The 18,496-nt window shown below is 41.5% G+C and overlaps 1 protein-coding gene across 1 annotated transcript; it reads left to right on the top strand.

Moving 5' to 3' along the window:
- The first annotated feature begins 1,368 nt into the window (after nucleotides 1–1,368).
- Nucleotides 1,369–10,239, top strand: LOC133539188 (phosphoglycerate mutase 1). The gene is made up of 4 exons (XM_061881330.1): nucleotides 1,369–1,724; nucleotides 4,467–4,741; nucleotides 4,814–4,994; nucleotides 9,730–10,239. Exons 1-4 carry the CDS (start codon nucleotides 1,586–1,588, stop codon nucleotides 9,897–9,899), a joined length of 765 nt encoding a protein of 254 aa, XP_061737314.1. The 5' UTR covers nucleotides 1,369–1,585; the 3' UTR covers nucleotides 9,900–10,239.
- Nucleotides 10,240–18,496: the final 8,257 nt, after the last annotated feature.

Below are 18,496 nucleotides of genomic sequence, written 5' to 3'. Positions count from 1 at the left end.
AACTCCTTTGTATACTCTAGCCTTTAAATAGACTCCCTTTTTAGACCAGTTGATCTGCTGTTTCTTTTCTTTTTCTTCTATGTCCCACTCTCCCTTGTGGAGGGGGTCCGGTCCGATCCGGTGGCCATGTACTGCTTGCCTGTGTATCGGCTGGGGACATCTCTGCGCTGCTGGTCCGCCTCCGCTTGGGATGGTTTCCTGCTGGCTCCGCTGTGAACGGGACTCTCGCTGCTGTGTTGGATCCGCTTTGGACTGTACTCTTGCGTCTGTGTTGGATCCATTATGGATTGAACTTTCACAGTATCATGTTAGACCCGCTCGACATCCATTGCTTTCCTCCTCTCCAAGGTTCTCATAGTCATCATTGTCACCGACGTCCCACTGGGTGTGAGTTTTCCTTGCCCTTATGTGGGCCTACCGAGGATGTCGTGGTGGTTTGTGGAGCCCTTTGAGACACTAGTGATTTAGGGCTATATAAGTAAACATTGATTGATTGATTGATTGACATCCTCGGTAGGCCCACATAAGGGCAAGGAAAACTCACACCCAGTGGGACATCGGTGGCAATAATGACTATGAGAACCTTGGAGAGGAGGAAAGCAATGGATGTCGAGCGGGTCTAACATGATACTGTGAAAGTTCAATCCACAATGGATCCAACACAGTCGCGAGAGTCCAGTCCAAAGCGGATCCAACACAGCAGCGAGAGTCCCGTTCACAGCGGAGCCAGCAGGAAACCATTACTTTTTGTCCTTTTTTTTTTTTTTGAGCAATGGAAAACAAAGAAAATAAAGTCAAAAGGAACAAAAAAAAACTGCCTGCATGGCAGCTTTTACTCATTAGATTTCACCTTATTACACTTTTTTAAAAATGTTTTTTTAAATTTTTGCAATACTATCAATTTTGCATCCATCCATCCATTTTCTACCGCTTATTCCCTTTTGGGGTCGCGGGGGGCGCTGGCGCCTATCTCAGCTACAATCGGGCGGAAGGCGGGGTACACCCTGGACAAGTCACCACCTCATCACAGGGCCAACACAGATAGACAGACAACATTCACACCCACATTCACACACTAGGGCCAAATTTAGTGTTGCCAATCAACCTATCCCCAGGTGCATGTCTTTGGAAGTGGGAGGAAGCCGGAGTGTCACGGGCTGGTAAACGATTAGCTGCAGGCCGCATTTGGCCCACGTTGGACACCCCTGTAATATGCCAAATGTAGCTGAGATAGGGTCCAGCGACCCAACAGGGACAAGCGGTAGGCATGGATGGAATGATGCACGGTATCAAAGCGTCACAGTATCGCCCCCACTAGCGGACGTGCGCCTGCGTGCATCCTCCTGCTTCCACAAGCTCATCTCGTCTCTGATTGGTCAGAAGAACCCAGCGGAAGCCAGGGTCAGACCGCCGCTGAGATCTGTCAAGTTCAGACATATCCGACTCCTATTCTGGCAAAATCCTGCGCCCGCTTCTCCTGAGGCGTTTCCCCGGCTGCAGTCGTATCCAGACGACCTTGCGGACGTTCCTGCAATATATTAACAAGAGCCAATTGCGCCGGAGTTTCCGGAAACACAGCGTGACAATGGCAGCGTACAAACTAGTGCTGATCCGCCATGGAGAAAGCTGCTGGAACCAGGAGAACAGATTTTGTGGCTGGTTCGACGCGGATTTAAGCGAGACGGGCGAACACGAGGCCAAGCGAGGAGGACAAGCATTGAAAGGTACATCATGTCACTTCGGCCTATAGTCGGCCATTCTCCCCGCGGTCATTGGATTAGACGCCGCAAACCTGTTTCTTACGCAACACAACTACATTGTGTGTCACGCAGAAGAAAGGTCTTCCTCTTTCTATTCTAATATAGTGCCGGGCGAATTGATGAATGAAACACAACTTAAAGTAATGCCATCATCTTCTGCTTATCCGAGGTCGGGTCGCGGGGGCAGCAGCCTAAGCAGGGAAGCCCAGACTTCCCTATCTCCAGCCACTTCGTCTAGCTCTTCCCGGGGGATCCCGAGGCGTTCCCAGGCCAGCCGGGAGACATAGTCTTCCCAACGTGTCCTGGGTCTTCCCCGTGGCCTCCTACCAGCTGGACGTGCCCTAAACACATCCCTAGGGAGGCGTTCGGGTGGCATCCTGACCAGATGCCCGAACCACCTCATCTGGCTCCTCTCGATGTGAAGGAGCAGCGGCTTTACTTTGAATTCGTCTAAATCAGGGGTCTCAGACATGCAGCCCGCGAGACGTTATTTTGCGGCCCGCACCTCATACTTGCCAACTCTCCCGGATTTTCCGGGAGACTCCCGAAATCAGCGCCTATCGGGACAAATTCTCCCGAAATTCAGATGAGAACCTGACTCAATGTTGTGACCCTCTTAAACAGGACAATACTGCCATCTGCTGTACAAAGACTAGAACAGGGGTAGGGAACCTATGGCTCTAGAGCCAGATGTGGCTCTTTTGATGACTGCATCTGGCTCTCGGATAAATCTGAGCTGACATTGCTTAACACGATAAGTAATTAATAATTCCGCTGGTAATCACGATGTTAAAAATAACGTTCAAAATATAAAACATTCTCATGCATTTTAATCCATCCGTCCGTTTCAACCGCACCTGTTCAAAAAATACCAATGTTATAAAAAATAATTAGAGACTTATTATACTCTAAAAAATTAGGTTTTACTTAAAAAATGCACGCATTTAGCTGTATTCAATGTTAAAAAATATGATATGGCTCTCACGGAAATACATTTGAAAATATTTGGCTTTCATGGCTCCCTCAGCCGGGCTTCACGGTGGCAGAGGGGTTAGTGCGTCTGCCTCACAATACGAAGGTCCTGCAGACCTGGGTTCAAATCCAGGCTCGGGATCTTTCTGTGTGGAGTTTGCATGTTCTCCCCGTGACTGCGTGGGTTCCCTCCGGGTACTCCGGCTTCCTCCCACCTCCAAAGACATGCACCTGGGGATAGGTTGATTGGCAACACTAAAAATTGGCCCTAGTGTGTGAATGTTGTCTGTCTATCTGTGTTGGCCCTCTGATGAGGTGGCGACTTGTCCAGGGTGTACTTCGCCTTCCGCCCAATAGTAGCTGAGATAGGCACCAGCGCCCCCCGTGACCCCAAAAGGGAATAAGCGGTAGAAGATGGATGGATGGCTCCCTCAGCCAAAAAGGTTCCCGACCCCTGGACTAGAACATGGGTGTCAAACTCTGGCCATGTAATTTCATTCGGCACTTACCGCTGGAACACCGCATGCACCGCTAATACTCATACTTGCCAACCCTCCCGATTTTCCTGTGAGACTCCTGAAGTTCAGTGCCCCTCCCGAAAACCTCCCGGGGCAACCATTCTCCCAAATTTCTCTCGTTTTCTACCCGGACAACTATATTGAGGGCGTGCCATACAAGCACTGTCTTTAGCGTTCTCTACAACCTGTCGCCACGTCCGCTTTTCCTCCATACCATCAGTGTGCCGGCCAAGTCACATATTATAAGCAGCTTGTACACACACACATACAATTGAATGCAATGCATACTTGGTCAACAGCCATACAGGTCTCACTGAGGGTGGCCGTATAAACAACTTTAACACTGTTACAAATATGCTCCACACTGTGAACCCACACCAAACCCACACCCTTTTTTTTTTCTTTTTTTTTCTTTTCTTTTCCTTGTCATGAAAAAAGGAAATTTTTGTCATGAAAAAGGGAGGTTTTTGTGGTTGGTTCACTAATTGTAAGTGTATATTGTGTTTTTTTATGTTGATTTAATAAAAAAAAACAATAATAAAATATATATATATATTTTTCAAATAAAAATGAATACAAAAATTATTCTGCGGCCCGGTCCCAATCGGGGCATGGCCCGGTACCAATCGGGGCATGGCCCGGACATTGAAAGGCAGTGCTATCCCCGCACGCCCTAAATATTGTTGGCCTGGTGAAAATCATGACAAGTTAAGGAGAATGGTTGCCCCGGGAGATTGTCGGGACGTGCACTGAAATTTGGGAGTCTCCCGGAAAAACCGAGAGGGTTGGCAAGTATGTTGCTGGGGCAGGAAAGCCATTCAAAGAAGGTGAATTCATTAAAAAGTGCATGTTAGATTTTTTAGGAAATATTTTCTTGCAGCCCAGCCTCACCCAGCTTCTGCCCCCAGTGGCCCCCAGGTAAATGGAGTTTGAGACGCCTGCCTTAATCGAATAAATAATCATATTAGTTTACAAGTTGTTTTACAATATGCTGACCGTCAATAAAAAAACAAGCAGGGGGGCTGAAAATGGCCACCAGGCCGCACCTTAAACATGCAGTATTATGCAGTTCTTTGACGCTGACAGGGACAATGTTACTGTGACCTAAAAACATAAAGTACTGGCACTGTATCAGCAGATTCAAACACACACATCTTTGTGCAGCGGAAATATTCACAGTGATTTATTGATGTATCTCTGTCTTGTGTCACTTCAGATGCTGGCTATGAGTTTGACATTTGCTACACGTCTGTTCTGAAGAGGGCCGTGCGCACTCTGTGGTTCGTCCTGGACGGCATCAACCAGATGTGGCTGCCCGTCCACCGCACCTGGCGCCTCAATGAGCGCCACTACGGTGGCTTGACTGGGCTGAACAAGGCTGAGACGGCAGCCAAACACGGAGAGGCCCAGGTCAAGATCTGGAGGCGCTCTTTTGACATCCCTCCCCCGCCCATGGATGAGGGGCATGCCTTCTATCAGGCCATAAGCAAGGTTGCTCTATAGAGAAGCGGCACATCATTATGTTATATCATTGGGTACAATAAAGCGTTTCCCTTGTGATAGGACCGGCGTTATGCTGATCTGACAGAGGAGCAGCTTCCAACATGTGAGAGCCTGAAGGACACCATCGCAAGAGCTCTGCCTTTTTGGAATGACGAGATTGTGCCACAGATTAAAGAAGGCAAGAGGGTGCTGATCGCTGCCCATGGCAACAGTCTCCGTGGCATTGTCAAGCACCTTGAGGGTAAGAACACTTTTGGGTCTGCTCAACTTAGGGCTGGGCGATATGGCCTTTTTGAAATATCTCGATATTTTTAGGCCATATCGCGATACACGATATATATCTCGATATTTTGCCTTCGCCTTGAATGAACACTTGATGCATATAATCACAGCAGTATGATGATTCTATGTGTCTACATTCAAACATTCTTGTTTATACTCAATCAATCAATCAATCAATCAATGTTTATTTATATAGCCCCAAATCACAAATGTCTCAAAGGACTGCACAAATCATTACGACTACAACATCCTCGGAAGAACCCACAAAAGGGCAAGGAAAACTCACACCCAGTGGGCAGGGAGAATTCACATCCAGTGGGACGCCAGTGACAATGCTGACTATGAGAAACCTTGGAGAGGACCTCAGATGTGGGCAACCCCCCCCCCTCTAGGGTTAATATGCAGTGTTTCCCACAGGTCAGGCATCTATTTGTGGTGGTGTGGTTGTGGCGCGGCGGAGGGGCGGGGGTGGGGGGTGACAGTGGCGGTTAGCGGCGGTTAGCGGCGGTTAGCGGCGATGACCAAGAAGAACGCGGAGTTGTAATATAATTACAACACTTTATGTACATATTTATATAATATTTACACATTTATGTAATATGTAACTACAAGCTCCATTCACAGACAGAGTCCCATTGCTTTTATGAGCGGTCGAGCGAGTCAAGAGCCGGAAAAAAACCAACAAAAAAAACATTTTTTTTGTAATTTTTTTTTTATTTTTTAATTTTTATTTGTGGCGGCCGTAATTCTTTTGTGGCGGGCCGCCACAAATAAATGAATGTGTGGGAAACCCTGATATGTGCACATTTTAAACTTTCATGCAGAGAAGGAAATCCCAACTAAGTCAATTGACCCAAACTGTATTTATTAAAGTTATTAGCAGGTGACTTTTCAAATGATGCTACATATTAGCAGTAATGCTACTTTTGGTAGCAACGCTTGTGCCCCACATTTGACAAATTAAAGTTGTCTATTCGACATCTTCCCGCTTGAAGCCGAACCACCGCCAGACGATGGACACCCTGCTGTTTTTCTTGGGAATTAATTTTTCCTTCATTCGCACCTTCTTTCTCTCGTATTACCACTCGCATGGCTTCGTTAGCATCACAGCTAACGTTACCCAGTCTGCTACCTCTCTGCATCGTGAGGGCGTATACGTATGTGACGTATGCCGTGACAGTATGTGACGTGTGTAAGTTTGTGCTCTTGCTGTCTGTGAGAAGGAGACACAAGGCATGGGAAGAGCCTGTAGTCTTAATGCCCGCAGCTAAAAGCAACTGCGTGAGAACGTATCCTCGAATATCACGATATAGTCATTTTCTATATCGCACAGAGACAAACCCGCGATATATTGCGTATATCGATATATATCGCCCAGCCCTAATTAAACTAGTATAGAATATAATGCATTTTATTGTCACCATGCGCATGTACAATGACATTAAAAGCAGCTCCTTCTCTAGTGCAGACATGCAATAGAAAACCGAATAAAATAATTCACAAAATTAATACAAATAGTGCAAATAGATAAATAAGGCAATAAATAATATTAGGTGCATTTTTGACTATAAACATGTGCAATAATGTAGAATAGCAGTGTGGATTAGTTCACATTTTATAATACCTATAAATATTTTACAGATTGAATGGTTTACAGCAGTGCTTCTCAAATATTTTCTGTTACGCCCCCCATAGGAAGAAGAAAATATTTTGCCCCCCACCCCACTCTCCACCATGACTAAAAATAGTATATTTTGTCGGTAAATTTGTTATGACAATACCTCTGCACCTCTGCATAACATTGTAAGCTTATCAAAAACAAAGGAAACAACACAGCTTGGTTACAGTGAAGCCAAGTGCGACATACGCTCATCATATTCTGGTACAGCAAAAGAAAAAAAAAACATGTTCCCCGGGGGGGACCGCCCCAATGTTTGAGAAAGACTGGTTTACAGTAACGATGAGTGGATATCGGACAATGAGAGTTAAATTGAGTTATTGAAGTGACAATACTAACAATTGGTGGATAAGGATATCCAAGAGTTAAGGAAGAACCTTTCATGAACCTCATTTGGACTTCTCTTAAGAAACATTTTTAACAACAAGAACTATGAATGTGCCATTTGATCGGCCACCGATCAGTATTGGCTGATTTTTGTGGAAAAGGGCTTAATCGCCTTTTAGTGCCTTTTAATGTCGATTTAACGTCGATCCCTTCTGGCCGATAACATATTTTTAGTCGCCCAGCTGACAAACGGCCTGCAGCTAATTTTGTGTCCCCAAACACAGTCTGGAGCCGCTTCTCTAAGCTATTAATAATCACCTCCATTACAGAAAATGCACTACATTTCTTGGTACCTTAAGTATAATTATGAAGTAGTATCCCTGGAGGACGACTCTCAACATGTGACACACCAAAAGCAAGCCAGGAGCAGGCGTGCTAATCCATCCATTTATTTTCTTAGCTAAACTAAAGGTTAAGCTATCTTGTAAAAACCAAGAAATAAGTGCTTAGTAAAGTTTAAAAAGTGTAGATGGATACGCTTATAGCAGAAAGTAAGTAGCTATTGACAGGAAATCTACAGGTAAATTAATAAGAGTCTAGAGCACCGATGCCCAATGTAGGGCCAGGGGGCCAGATTTGGCCCGCCAAAGGGTGGCTACCAAATATAATAAACATTCATACTAAGCGGAAGATGATGGATGGATGGATTCATACTAACCGCTTTGAAGCTGCACAAGTATTGATATCACAGTAAAAAAGTAACACCTTCGTCGCCAAAATGTTACTGTAAAAATAACAGTGGTACTGTTTTTCAATTTATGGCAATGCAATATAAAACAAATGACCAAAGATTTTAGGGGAAAAAAATTGGCAGCTCAGTCACCATGTTTTATTGTAAAAATGTATAGATTTTCTTTTCCCAGGCTAACTAGTTGCGTCTGAATTTGAAACCACTGCTCCATGGTAAAGTTGTGAATTTTTGACGCTCTGTAGGGAAGGATAATCTTGGTCGACATGCTTCAGCCACGGCCTATAACGAAAACCTAAAAGCTGAATTTCCCCCAGGGATCAATTAAGTACTTTCCTTTCTATTCTTTGAAATGTAACATCCTCCATATGTTTAATCTGTGCAAGTAAAGTTTGAAAGCGAACAGATTAAATATCTAGAACGAACTGGTTGCGGAACATCACCTGGAAATGGTAAAAATCTGCAGAAAATGACCTTTTTGATTGTGTTTGAGGTTGAAAATGTACATAAAAATGCACAGCTGCATGTTCACTGAATTATGTAACAGTCTCTACTTCCTTATATTCATATATGGCAGTATGAGGCTAAGCTCTTCACTCGTGGTGCTGTTGAATGACAAAAATTGCTGTTTGGCCCGAGGACTATTAGCACATTTTCACTTAGGCCTTTTGGGCACACGTGGTTTGGAGAGTGGATAATATAACAACTGTTGGTGTGTCAGCATTGAAGAAGAGGGCTGCTCGATCCATAAATTGGTGGTGTCGATACCTAGGGTAGAATCAGTATATAATTGATACTAAAGTGATGAGGTCCATATTTTTATTTTCTCAAAATCCTTTTTTTTTTTGTTTTTGTTATTGTTTACAAACTCAGACTTGGAGGGCAAAAACCAAATATATTTTTTTACTTTTGTTTAGTAATTGTGTATTTTTGACTTGTTTTGCTCAAACAATTGAACTAATTTAAATATTGTGCTGATATGTTAAACTATGATAGCACTCACCATAAATACCTTTTAAAAATGTGGGGTTGTTACGCAAGATCGATGTTGGTATCAGCCGATCTTACTCATGGATGATCAGAATTGGCAATATTAGTGTGGACATTATTGCATTATAATATTTAAGATGTAATTATATTTTAAATGTTTTATAATATAAGGTACTGGAGGGCTTCACGGTGGCAGAGGGGTTAGTGCGTCTGCCTCACAATACGAGTTCCTGCAGTCCTGGGTCAAATCCAGGCTCGGGATCTTTCTGTGTGGAGTTTGCATGTTCTCCCGTGACTGCGTGGGTTCCCTCGGGTACTCCGCTTCCTCCCACCTCCAAAGACATGTACCTGGGGATAGGTTGATTGGCAACACTAAATGGGCCCTAGTGTGTGAATGTGAGTGTGAATGTTGTCTCTATCTGTGTTGGCCCTGCGATGAGGTGGTGACTTGTCCAGGGTGTACCCCGCCTTCCGCCCGATTGTAGCTGAGATAGGCGCCAGCGCCCCCCGCGACCCTGAAAGGGGATAAGCGGTAGAAAATGGATGGATGGATAGAATGACAAAACAATGCAAAAAAATCCCATTATCTTTACTTAATCATGACAAATGTGTGATGTATTCTATAGAGTCTCAGAAAAACATACATCATTTTAAAAATGAACACCTAGACACAGTAATCTTATATAACAACAAAAACTAGAACCTTCAAAGTGAAGTTAATGTCCTATTTAAACCAGTAATTGTGATTTCAGGATTTTAGGTCTAACTTGTGTGAACCATGATGTGAAAGAGGAGATGTATTGATCATTTGAAATGTCAAAATCAAGTTTATTGCAACAATAACTCTAATAACAGAGAGGTCTCTGTCAGTGACGCTCCTGTACCTTGAATAGGCTGCCAGATAGAAACTGATGCTCCTTGGTCATGATGAGGCCTGCCCGTTTTTCCCAGGTATGTCCGAGGAGGCCATCATGGAGCTGAACTTGCCTACTGGTATCCCCATCGTGTACGAGTTGGACAAAAACCTGAAACCCATAGGAAGCATGCAGTTTCTGGGAGACGAGGAGACAGTGCAGAAGGCCATGGCGGCTGTGGCTGCTCAGGGCAAAGTCAAGAAATAAAGTAGAGTAGGTTTGTGTGTTGTTTCCATCAACCCCGTGCTGTGCAGTTCCAAAAAGAAAACTAGTCTACAGGCCAGTCATCCTAAAAGACCTAACTCACGCACACACTCACTGCACTTTTTAAAATCATCTATATTTTTGGACGTAGCAAGATTTTAAAGCATGAATATTCATGATGTGTGTATTGACCAAAATGTTATATCCGGCAGGACCTTGTAGGTAACTTCATTTGAAAGTGTATGACTCACCATATTGTAACACACAAGACCAAGTTGATTAATTGTGTATCTTCTTTTTGCTGTGACACTAAACTGAATAATAAATGTTGTATGAACTATTATGTGTTGCAAACCTATTTCATTGTCACTCTGATTCTGTCAGAAAGAAATACTGATTCAACTTCTAACAGCATACACATTTTCCTGTTGAGAGATGCCTTCATGGATCAATTGTCTTCCTCCTAAATATATTTTTTTTTATAAAAAAGAGAAATGTAATTATAAAGACACTGGTACAAGTACAGATAAATACAATTTGACAGTCATTTAATTATGTTTTAATATGTTTTAGACCAGTTGATCTGCCGCTTCTTTTCTTTCTCCTATGTCCCCCCTCCCTTGTGGAGGGGGTCCGGTCCGATGACCATGGATGAAGTACTGACTGTCCAGAGTCGAGACCCAGGATGGACCGCTCGTCGGGACCCAGGATGGACCGCTCGCCTGTATCGGTTGGGGACATCTCTACGCTGCTGATCCGCTTGAGATGGTTTCCTGTGGACGGGACTCTCGCTGCTGTCTTGGAGCCACTATGGATTGAACTTTCACAGTATCATGTTAGACCCGCTCGACATCCATTGCTTTCGGTCCCCTAGAGGGGGGGGGGGTTGCCCACATCTGAGGTCCTCTCCAAGGTTTCTCATAGTCAGCATTGTCACTGGCGTCCCACTGGATGTGAATTCTCCCTGCCCACTGGGTGTGAGTTTTCCTTGCCCTTTTGTGGGTTCTTCCGAGGATGTTGTAGTCGTAATGATTTGTGCAGTCCTTTGAGACATTTGTGATTTGGGGCTATATAAATAAACATTGATTGATTGAATCAATAATTTGAGATAACTAATTTAAAACAATTTTAAATCAAAATAAATGTGTAAAACTGTAATTTAATATCCTAAATGTGATATACTTTGCTTGCCAGAATTTTGGACATACACAGTAGTTTACGAATTTAAAATAATTTTGAACCAAAATGAAGGTTTAAAAATCAAATGTAATAACTTAAATATATATATATATGTATATATATATATATATATATATATATATATATATATATATATATATATATATATATATATATATATATATTTGTTTGTTTTATTTTATTGGACAACAAACATCCACAATGTACACAAAATTCAAGGCACTTTCAACATGTTCAACACCTTTACACATCCTTCAGGTTGAGCAAATTATGACTTTAACGAAACATGTCAAGGAAGAAAATAAAAGCAAATACAAATAGAGTATTAAAAATAATAAACAATATGATAACATTCAAAAAGACAAAAAAAAATTCAGAAGAAGTCAGCCTGCCGTTTCATTTAACTTGGACGCACACTTCTATACTTTTGGCCATTAAGAGCCAGTCATTTCCAGGAGTTATTGCACCTGAGTAGCGTCTGATTTACTAATGGTTTCTAATGTTGTAAAAATATGTAAAATAAATATTACATTTCAACATTTCTGTCCACAAAGATTTGTTTCAACCTGCAACACATAGTCATTTTGATAGTAGGCTATTATAGCTAATATAGACACTTACATCATGTGTTGCCTTCATTATTACACTTATAGAAGACTTTTAAGGTCATTTTAATAGTAGTCTAATATAGCTAATATAGACACTTACATCATGTGTTGTCTTCATTATTACACTTATAGAAGACTTTTAAGGTCATTTTAATAGTAGTCTAATATAGCTAATATAGACACTTACATCATGTGTTGTCTTCATTATAACACTTATTTAAGGCTTTTAAAGTAATTTTGATAGTAGGCTAATATAGCTAATATAAACACATCACGTGTTGCCTACATTATAACACTTATAGAAGACTTTTAAGGTCATTTTGATAGTAGGCTATTATAGCTAATATAGACACTTACGTCATGTGTTGTCTTCATTATAACACTTATATAAGACTTTTAAGGTCATTTTAATAGTAGTCTAATATAGCTAATATAAACACATCACGTGTTGCCTACATTATAACACTTATAGAAGACTTTTAAGGTAATTTTGATAGTAGGCTATTATAGCTAATATAGACACTTACGTCATGTGTTGTCTTCATTATAACACTTATATAAGACTTTTAAGGTCATTTTAATAGTAGTCTAATATAGCTAATATAGACACTTACATCATGTGTTGTCTTCAATATAACACTTATTTAAGGCTTTTAAAGTAATTTTGATAGTAGGCTAATATAGCTGATATAAACACATCACGTGTTGCCTACATTATAACACTTATAGAAGACTTTTAAGGTCATTTTGATAGTAGGCTATTATAGCTAATATAGACACTTACGTCATGTGTTGTCTTCAATGTAACACTTATAGAAGACTTTTAAGGTCATTTTAATAGTAGTCTAATATAGCTAATATAGACACTTACATCATGTGTTGTCTTCAATATAACACTTATAGAAGACTTTTAAGGTCATTTTAATAGTAGTCTAATATAGCTAATATAGACACTTACATCATGTGTTGTCTTCAATATAACACTTATAGAAGACTTTTAAGGTCATTTTGATAGTAGGCTATTATAGCTAATATAGACACTTACGTCATGTGTTGTCTTCAATGTAACACTTATAGAAGACTTTTAAGGTCATTTTAATAGTAGTCTAATATAGCTAATATAGACACTTACATCATGTGTTGTCTTCATTATAACACTTATAGAAGACTTTTAAGGTCATTTTGATAGTAGGCTATTATAGCTAATATAGACACTTACGTCATGTGTTGTCTTCAATGTAACACTTATAGAAGACTTTTAAGGTCATTTTAATAGTAGTCTAATATAGCTAATATAGACACTTACATCATGTGTTGTCTTCAATATAACACTTATAGAAGACTTTTAAGGTCATTTTGATAGTAGGCTATTATAGCTAATATAGACACTTACGTCATGTGTTGTCTTCATTATAACACTTATAGAAGACTTTTAAGGTCATTTTAATAGTAGTCTAATATAGCTAATATAGACACTTACGTCATGTGTTGTCTTCATTATAACACTTACATACGATTTTTCATTCTTTGCGGCTCCAGGCAGATTTTTTTTTGTATTTTTGGTCCAATATGGCTCTTTCAACATCTTGGGTGGCCGACCCCTGCGTTATAGGGATGGGAGGTACAGTAGGTAAAGATTTACTGTATGTTGAAGCAGTGTTTTTCAACCTTGTTTGAGCCAAGGCACATTAGTTTCATAAAAAAAAAATCGGAGTCACACCACCAGCAGAAAAGGTTAAAAAATGTAACTCCACCAGGTTGTCGTAGCTTATTTTGAGTTTGTTGTTAATTCATGGGTGTAGTGCTTTAGTTCCTGTCTTGCGCTGTTATTTTGGTGACTTTTCCTGTTTTTTTGGTGTTCTCCTGTAGCAGCTTCACGCCTTCCTTTGAGGGCTATGGCCTGCACCTGCTTTTTTTGCACAATCAAGACAATTTGTTTTTGCGCATACGCTATCCTTCTTTGTGGGGACAGTGATGATTGTCATGTCATGTACGGATGTACTTTGTGGATGCCGTTTCTGCTCCACACGCTGTAAGTTTTTGCTGTTGTCCAGCATTCTGTTTTTGTTTACCTTGTAACCAGTTCAGTTTTACTTTTGTTTTGCACTGTCATCCCTATGCTTCAGTGCCTTTTCATAGCAGGACTTGCCTTTTGTTCATTTTTGGTTTGAGTGTTAAAACCCTTTTTACCTGCACGCTGTCTCCCGCTGTGCTCTGCATATTGCGATCACGACAGACGCTCTCCATAGCACAGACACTAGACAATGGCACATTATTATCAGATTATAATTATTGATTTGCAAAATATATTTTTGGGACTCCGCCAAGGCTGTCCTTTGTCACCGATTCTGTTCATAACTTTTATGGACAGAATTTCTAGGCGCAGTCAAGGCGTTGAGGGGTTCCGGTTTGGTAACCGCAGGATTAGGTCTCTGCTTTTTGCAGATGATGTGGTCCTGATGGTTTCATCTGACCGGGATCTTCAGCTCTCGCTGGATCGGTTCGCAGCCGAGTGTGAAGCGACCGGAATGAGAATCAGCACCTCCAAGTCCGAGTCCATGGTTCTCGCCCGGAAAAGGGTGGAGTGCCATCTCCGGGTTGGGGAGGAGACCCTGCCCCAAGTGGAGGAGTTCAAGTACCTAGGAGTCTTGTTCACGAGTGAGGGAAGAGTGGATCGTGAGATCGACAGGCGGATCGGTGCGGCGTCTTCAGTAATGCGGACGTTGTACCGATCCGTTGTGGTGAAGAAGGAGCTGAGCCGGAAGGCAAAGCTCTCAATTTACCGGTCGATCTACGTTCCCATCCTCACCTATGGTCATGAGCTTTGGGTCATGACCGAAAGGATAAGATCACGGGTACAAGCGGCCCAAATGAGTTTCCTCCGCCGTGTGGCGGGTCTCTCCCTTAGAGATAGGGTGAGAAGCTCTGCCATCCGGGAGGAACTCAAAGTAAAGCCGCTGCTCCTTCACATCGAGAGGAGCCAGATGAGGTGGTTCGGGCATCTGGTCAGGATGCCACCCGAACGCCTCCCTAGGGAGGTGTTTAGGGCACGTCCAACCGGTAGGAGGCCACGGGGAAGACCCAGGACACGTTGGGAAGACTATGTCTCCCGGCTGGCCTGGGAACGCCTCGGGATCCCCCGGGAAGAGCTAGACGAAGTGGCTGGGGAGAGGGAAGTTTGGGTTTCCCTGCTTAGGCTGTTGCCCCCGCGACCCGACCTCGGATAAGCGGAAGATGATGGATGGATGGATGGATGGATTTTTGGGGCCAATTTGGTGAAGTTGCATAAATTCCCACGGCCCACCAGACACACTAGTGTGCCGCGGCACAGTGGTTGAAAAACACTGTGTCACACTCAGTAGTCTTGAACTAAAATCACAGAAACTGATATTGACTTTACTGCAATGATAAATTGGTACAAAAAAATGCTGAATATATTAGATACCACTGGGTGCAAAAAGCACTGTAAAAAACATAGGTCCTGATTTACTAAGATCCAAATACCATGTGCTAAAAAGCATGCGCAATCTATATCCATCCATCCATTTTCTACCGCTTATTCCCTTCAGGATTGCGGAAGTCGCTGGAGCCTATCTCAGCTACAATCGGGCGGAAGGCGGGGTACTCCCTGGACAAGTCGCCGCCTCATCGCAGGGCGCAATCTATATCATGTCTATATAATCATTACTTACTCCACTCAAAACGCAAGAAATGCATAGTTCAATCAATCAATCAATCAATCAATGTTTATTTATATAGCCCCAAATCACAAATGTCTCAAAGGACTGCACAAATCATTACGACTACAACATCCTCGGAAGAACCCACAAAAGGGCAAGGAAAACTCACACCCAGTGGGCAGGGAGAATTCACATCCAGTGGGACGCCAGTGACAATGCTGACTATGAGAAACCTTGGAGAGGACCTCAGATGTGGGCAACCCCCCCCCTCTAGGGGACCGAAAGCAATGGATGTCGAGCGGGTCTAACATGATACTGTGAAAGTTCAATCCATAGTGGCTCCAAGACAGCAGCGAGAGTCCCGTCCACAGGAAACCATCTCAAGCGGATCAGCAGCGTAGAGATGTCCCCAACCGATACAGGCGAGCGGTCCATCCTGGGTCCCGACGAGCGGTCCATCCTGGGTCTCGACTCTGGACAGTCAGTACTTCATCCATGGTCATCGGACCGGACCCCCTCCACAAGGGAGGGGGGGACATAGGAGAAAGAAAAGAAGCGGCAGATCAACTGGTCTAAAAAGGAGGTCTATTTAAAGGCTAGAGTATACAGATGAGTTTTAAGATGAGACTTAAATGCTTCTACTGAGGTAGCATCTCGAACTGTTACCGGGAGGGCATTCCAGAGTACTGGAGCCCGAACGGAAAACGCTCTATAGCCCGCAGACTTTTTTTGAGCTCTAGGAATCACTAATAAGCCGGAGTCTTTTGAACGCAGATTTCTTGCCGGGACATACGGTACAATACAATCGGCAAGATAGGCTGGAGCTAGACCGTGTAGTATTTTATACGTAAGTAGTAAAACCTTAAAGTTAAACTTTTCTTTGTCAAACATCAAAAGTGTTCATAATATGGTAACCTATTTTTATGGACTTGCCTCTTTGTGATGATAAGTTCCTGTTATAAGCTGTTATACAGTACATGCCTTGAGCTCTTATTTTGAAGGTGCTAAGAGCGGAAGTGGTGTGACACGTGGAGTTTTTGGAAGCGAACGGAGTAAACTCCATCACTATGGCAGGGCATCTGTCGCTTCATCCTGGACAATATTCATAACAATTTTTTTCTTTGTTTTGAAGATGTGATATTTGGTTTTACACTGTATGAACAAAAATATGAAAAGAAAATTTACCTTTGCAACCTCATTATTCTATTGGCTAAGTTTTATATTTATAAATGTAAGTTTCTCAATACCCAACCTGTCTTTTGTGCCTTTAAAAAAAGATGTGGAACTCTACATTAAAACACTCTCTACTCTCTACAACAAAAAAGCTGTGAAAACGATGATGCTGTGTTCCAAATTTAAGTTATCATATTTCCTTAAATTGCAGCAGGGCATATAGTATGCGCCTGCCTTGAATTACTGCCGGGTCAAACTCGCTTTGCAAAATAATTAGCGCATGCTTAGTATTACCACCTGGTCAAACTCGTGACGTCACGAGTGACACTTCCCCTGTCATCATTTTCAAAATGGAGGAGGCTGATTTCAATACCAGTAATTTGAAATCGCATAAAGGGAAGAAGATTAAGAGCTATTCAGTAGGATTTAAGGTCCAAGCTTACATCACACTCAAATTTTTACAGCATGTCTTTGGTAAGTGCCGGAGTGAGAAGAGGTTTTAAAATAATTAGTGCATGCTTCCTTTTACCGCATGCCTTTGGTAAGTGCAGGAGTGAGAAGAGGTTTTAAATTAATTAGCGCATGCTTACTTTTACCGCATGCCTTTGGTAAGTGCAGGAGTGAGAAGAGGTTTTAAATTAATTAGCGGCAATTCAAGGAAATACGGTATTTACTAAAATTGAGTGAGCCTATGGTTTTACACTATGTTTATGTGTGTGTGTGTGTATATATATATATATATATATATATATGTATGTATGTAATTGGCCCTAGTGTGCGAATGTGAGTGTGAATGCTGTCTGTCTATCTGTGTTGGCCCTGATGAGATGGCGACTTGTCCAGGGTGTACTACGCCTTCCGCCCGATTGTAGCTGAGATAGGCACCAGCGACCTCAAAGGGAATAAGCGGTAGAAAATGGATATATATATATATATGTATATATATATATATATATATATATATATATATATATATATATATATATATATATATATATATATATTTGTATTCTATTTTAGTTACTTTGAATTTACAACCCCCTGACGCTGTTTTATTTTCTGCTGTTTTTGTACTTATTTTGATTATTGTTTCTTGTCTGTTTGTTTGTAAATGTTGAATTTTATAAATAAAAGTTAAAAAAAAGAAAAAAGCGAACGAAATAAAGTGGTCCTCCTGTAAAGCTGAAGCCTCCTTTTTTTAAATTTTGTAGTTTAAAACATTATAGGTCAGTGGTTCTCAAATGGGGGTACGCGTACCCCTGGGGGTACTTCAAGGTTTTAAATATCCTAAAAATAGCAACAATTCAAAAATCCTTTATAAATATATTAATTGAACAATACTTCAACAAAATATGAATGTGAGTTCATAAACTGTGGAAAGAAATGCAACAATGCAATATTCAGTGTTGACAGCTAGATTTTTTTGTGGACATGTTCCATAAATATTGATGTTAAAGATTTCCTTTTTTATGAAGAAATGTTTAGAATGAAGTTGATGAATCCAGATGGATCTCTATTACAATCCCCAAAGAGGGCACTTTAAGTTGATGATTACTTCTATGTGTAGAAATTTTTATTCATAATTGAACCACTTGTTTATTTTTCAACAAGTTTTTTTTTGTTATTTTTATATATTGTTTTCCAAATAGTTCAAGAAAAACCACTACAAAAGAGGAATATTTTGGACTGTAATACCATTTATTAAATCAGAAACAGATGACATAGTGCTGTATTTTACTTCTTTATCTCTTTTTTTCAACCGAAAATGCTTTGCTCTGATTAGGGGGTACTTAAATTAAGAAAATGTTCACTGGAAAAAGGTTGAGAACCACTTGCTGTGTGGGCTGGTATAGGCCAGTGGTTCTCAACCTTTTTTCAACATGTTTTTAATTCAAGTACCCCCTAATCAGAGCAAAGCATTTTTGGTTGAAAAAAAGAG

Source organism: Nerophis ophidion, linkage group LG20 (genome assembly GCF_033978795.1).
Source record: "Nerophis ophidion isolate RoL-2023_Sa linkage group LG20, RoL_Noph_v1.0, whole genome shotgun sequence".
Classification (NCBI taxonomy): domain Eukaryota; kingdom Metazoa; phylum Chordata; class Actinopteri; order Syngnathiformes; family Syngnathidae; genus Nerophis; species Nerophis ophidion.
This window is presented reverse-complemented; position numbering and strand designations above follow the sequence as displayed.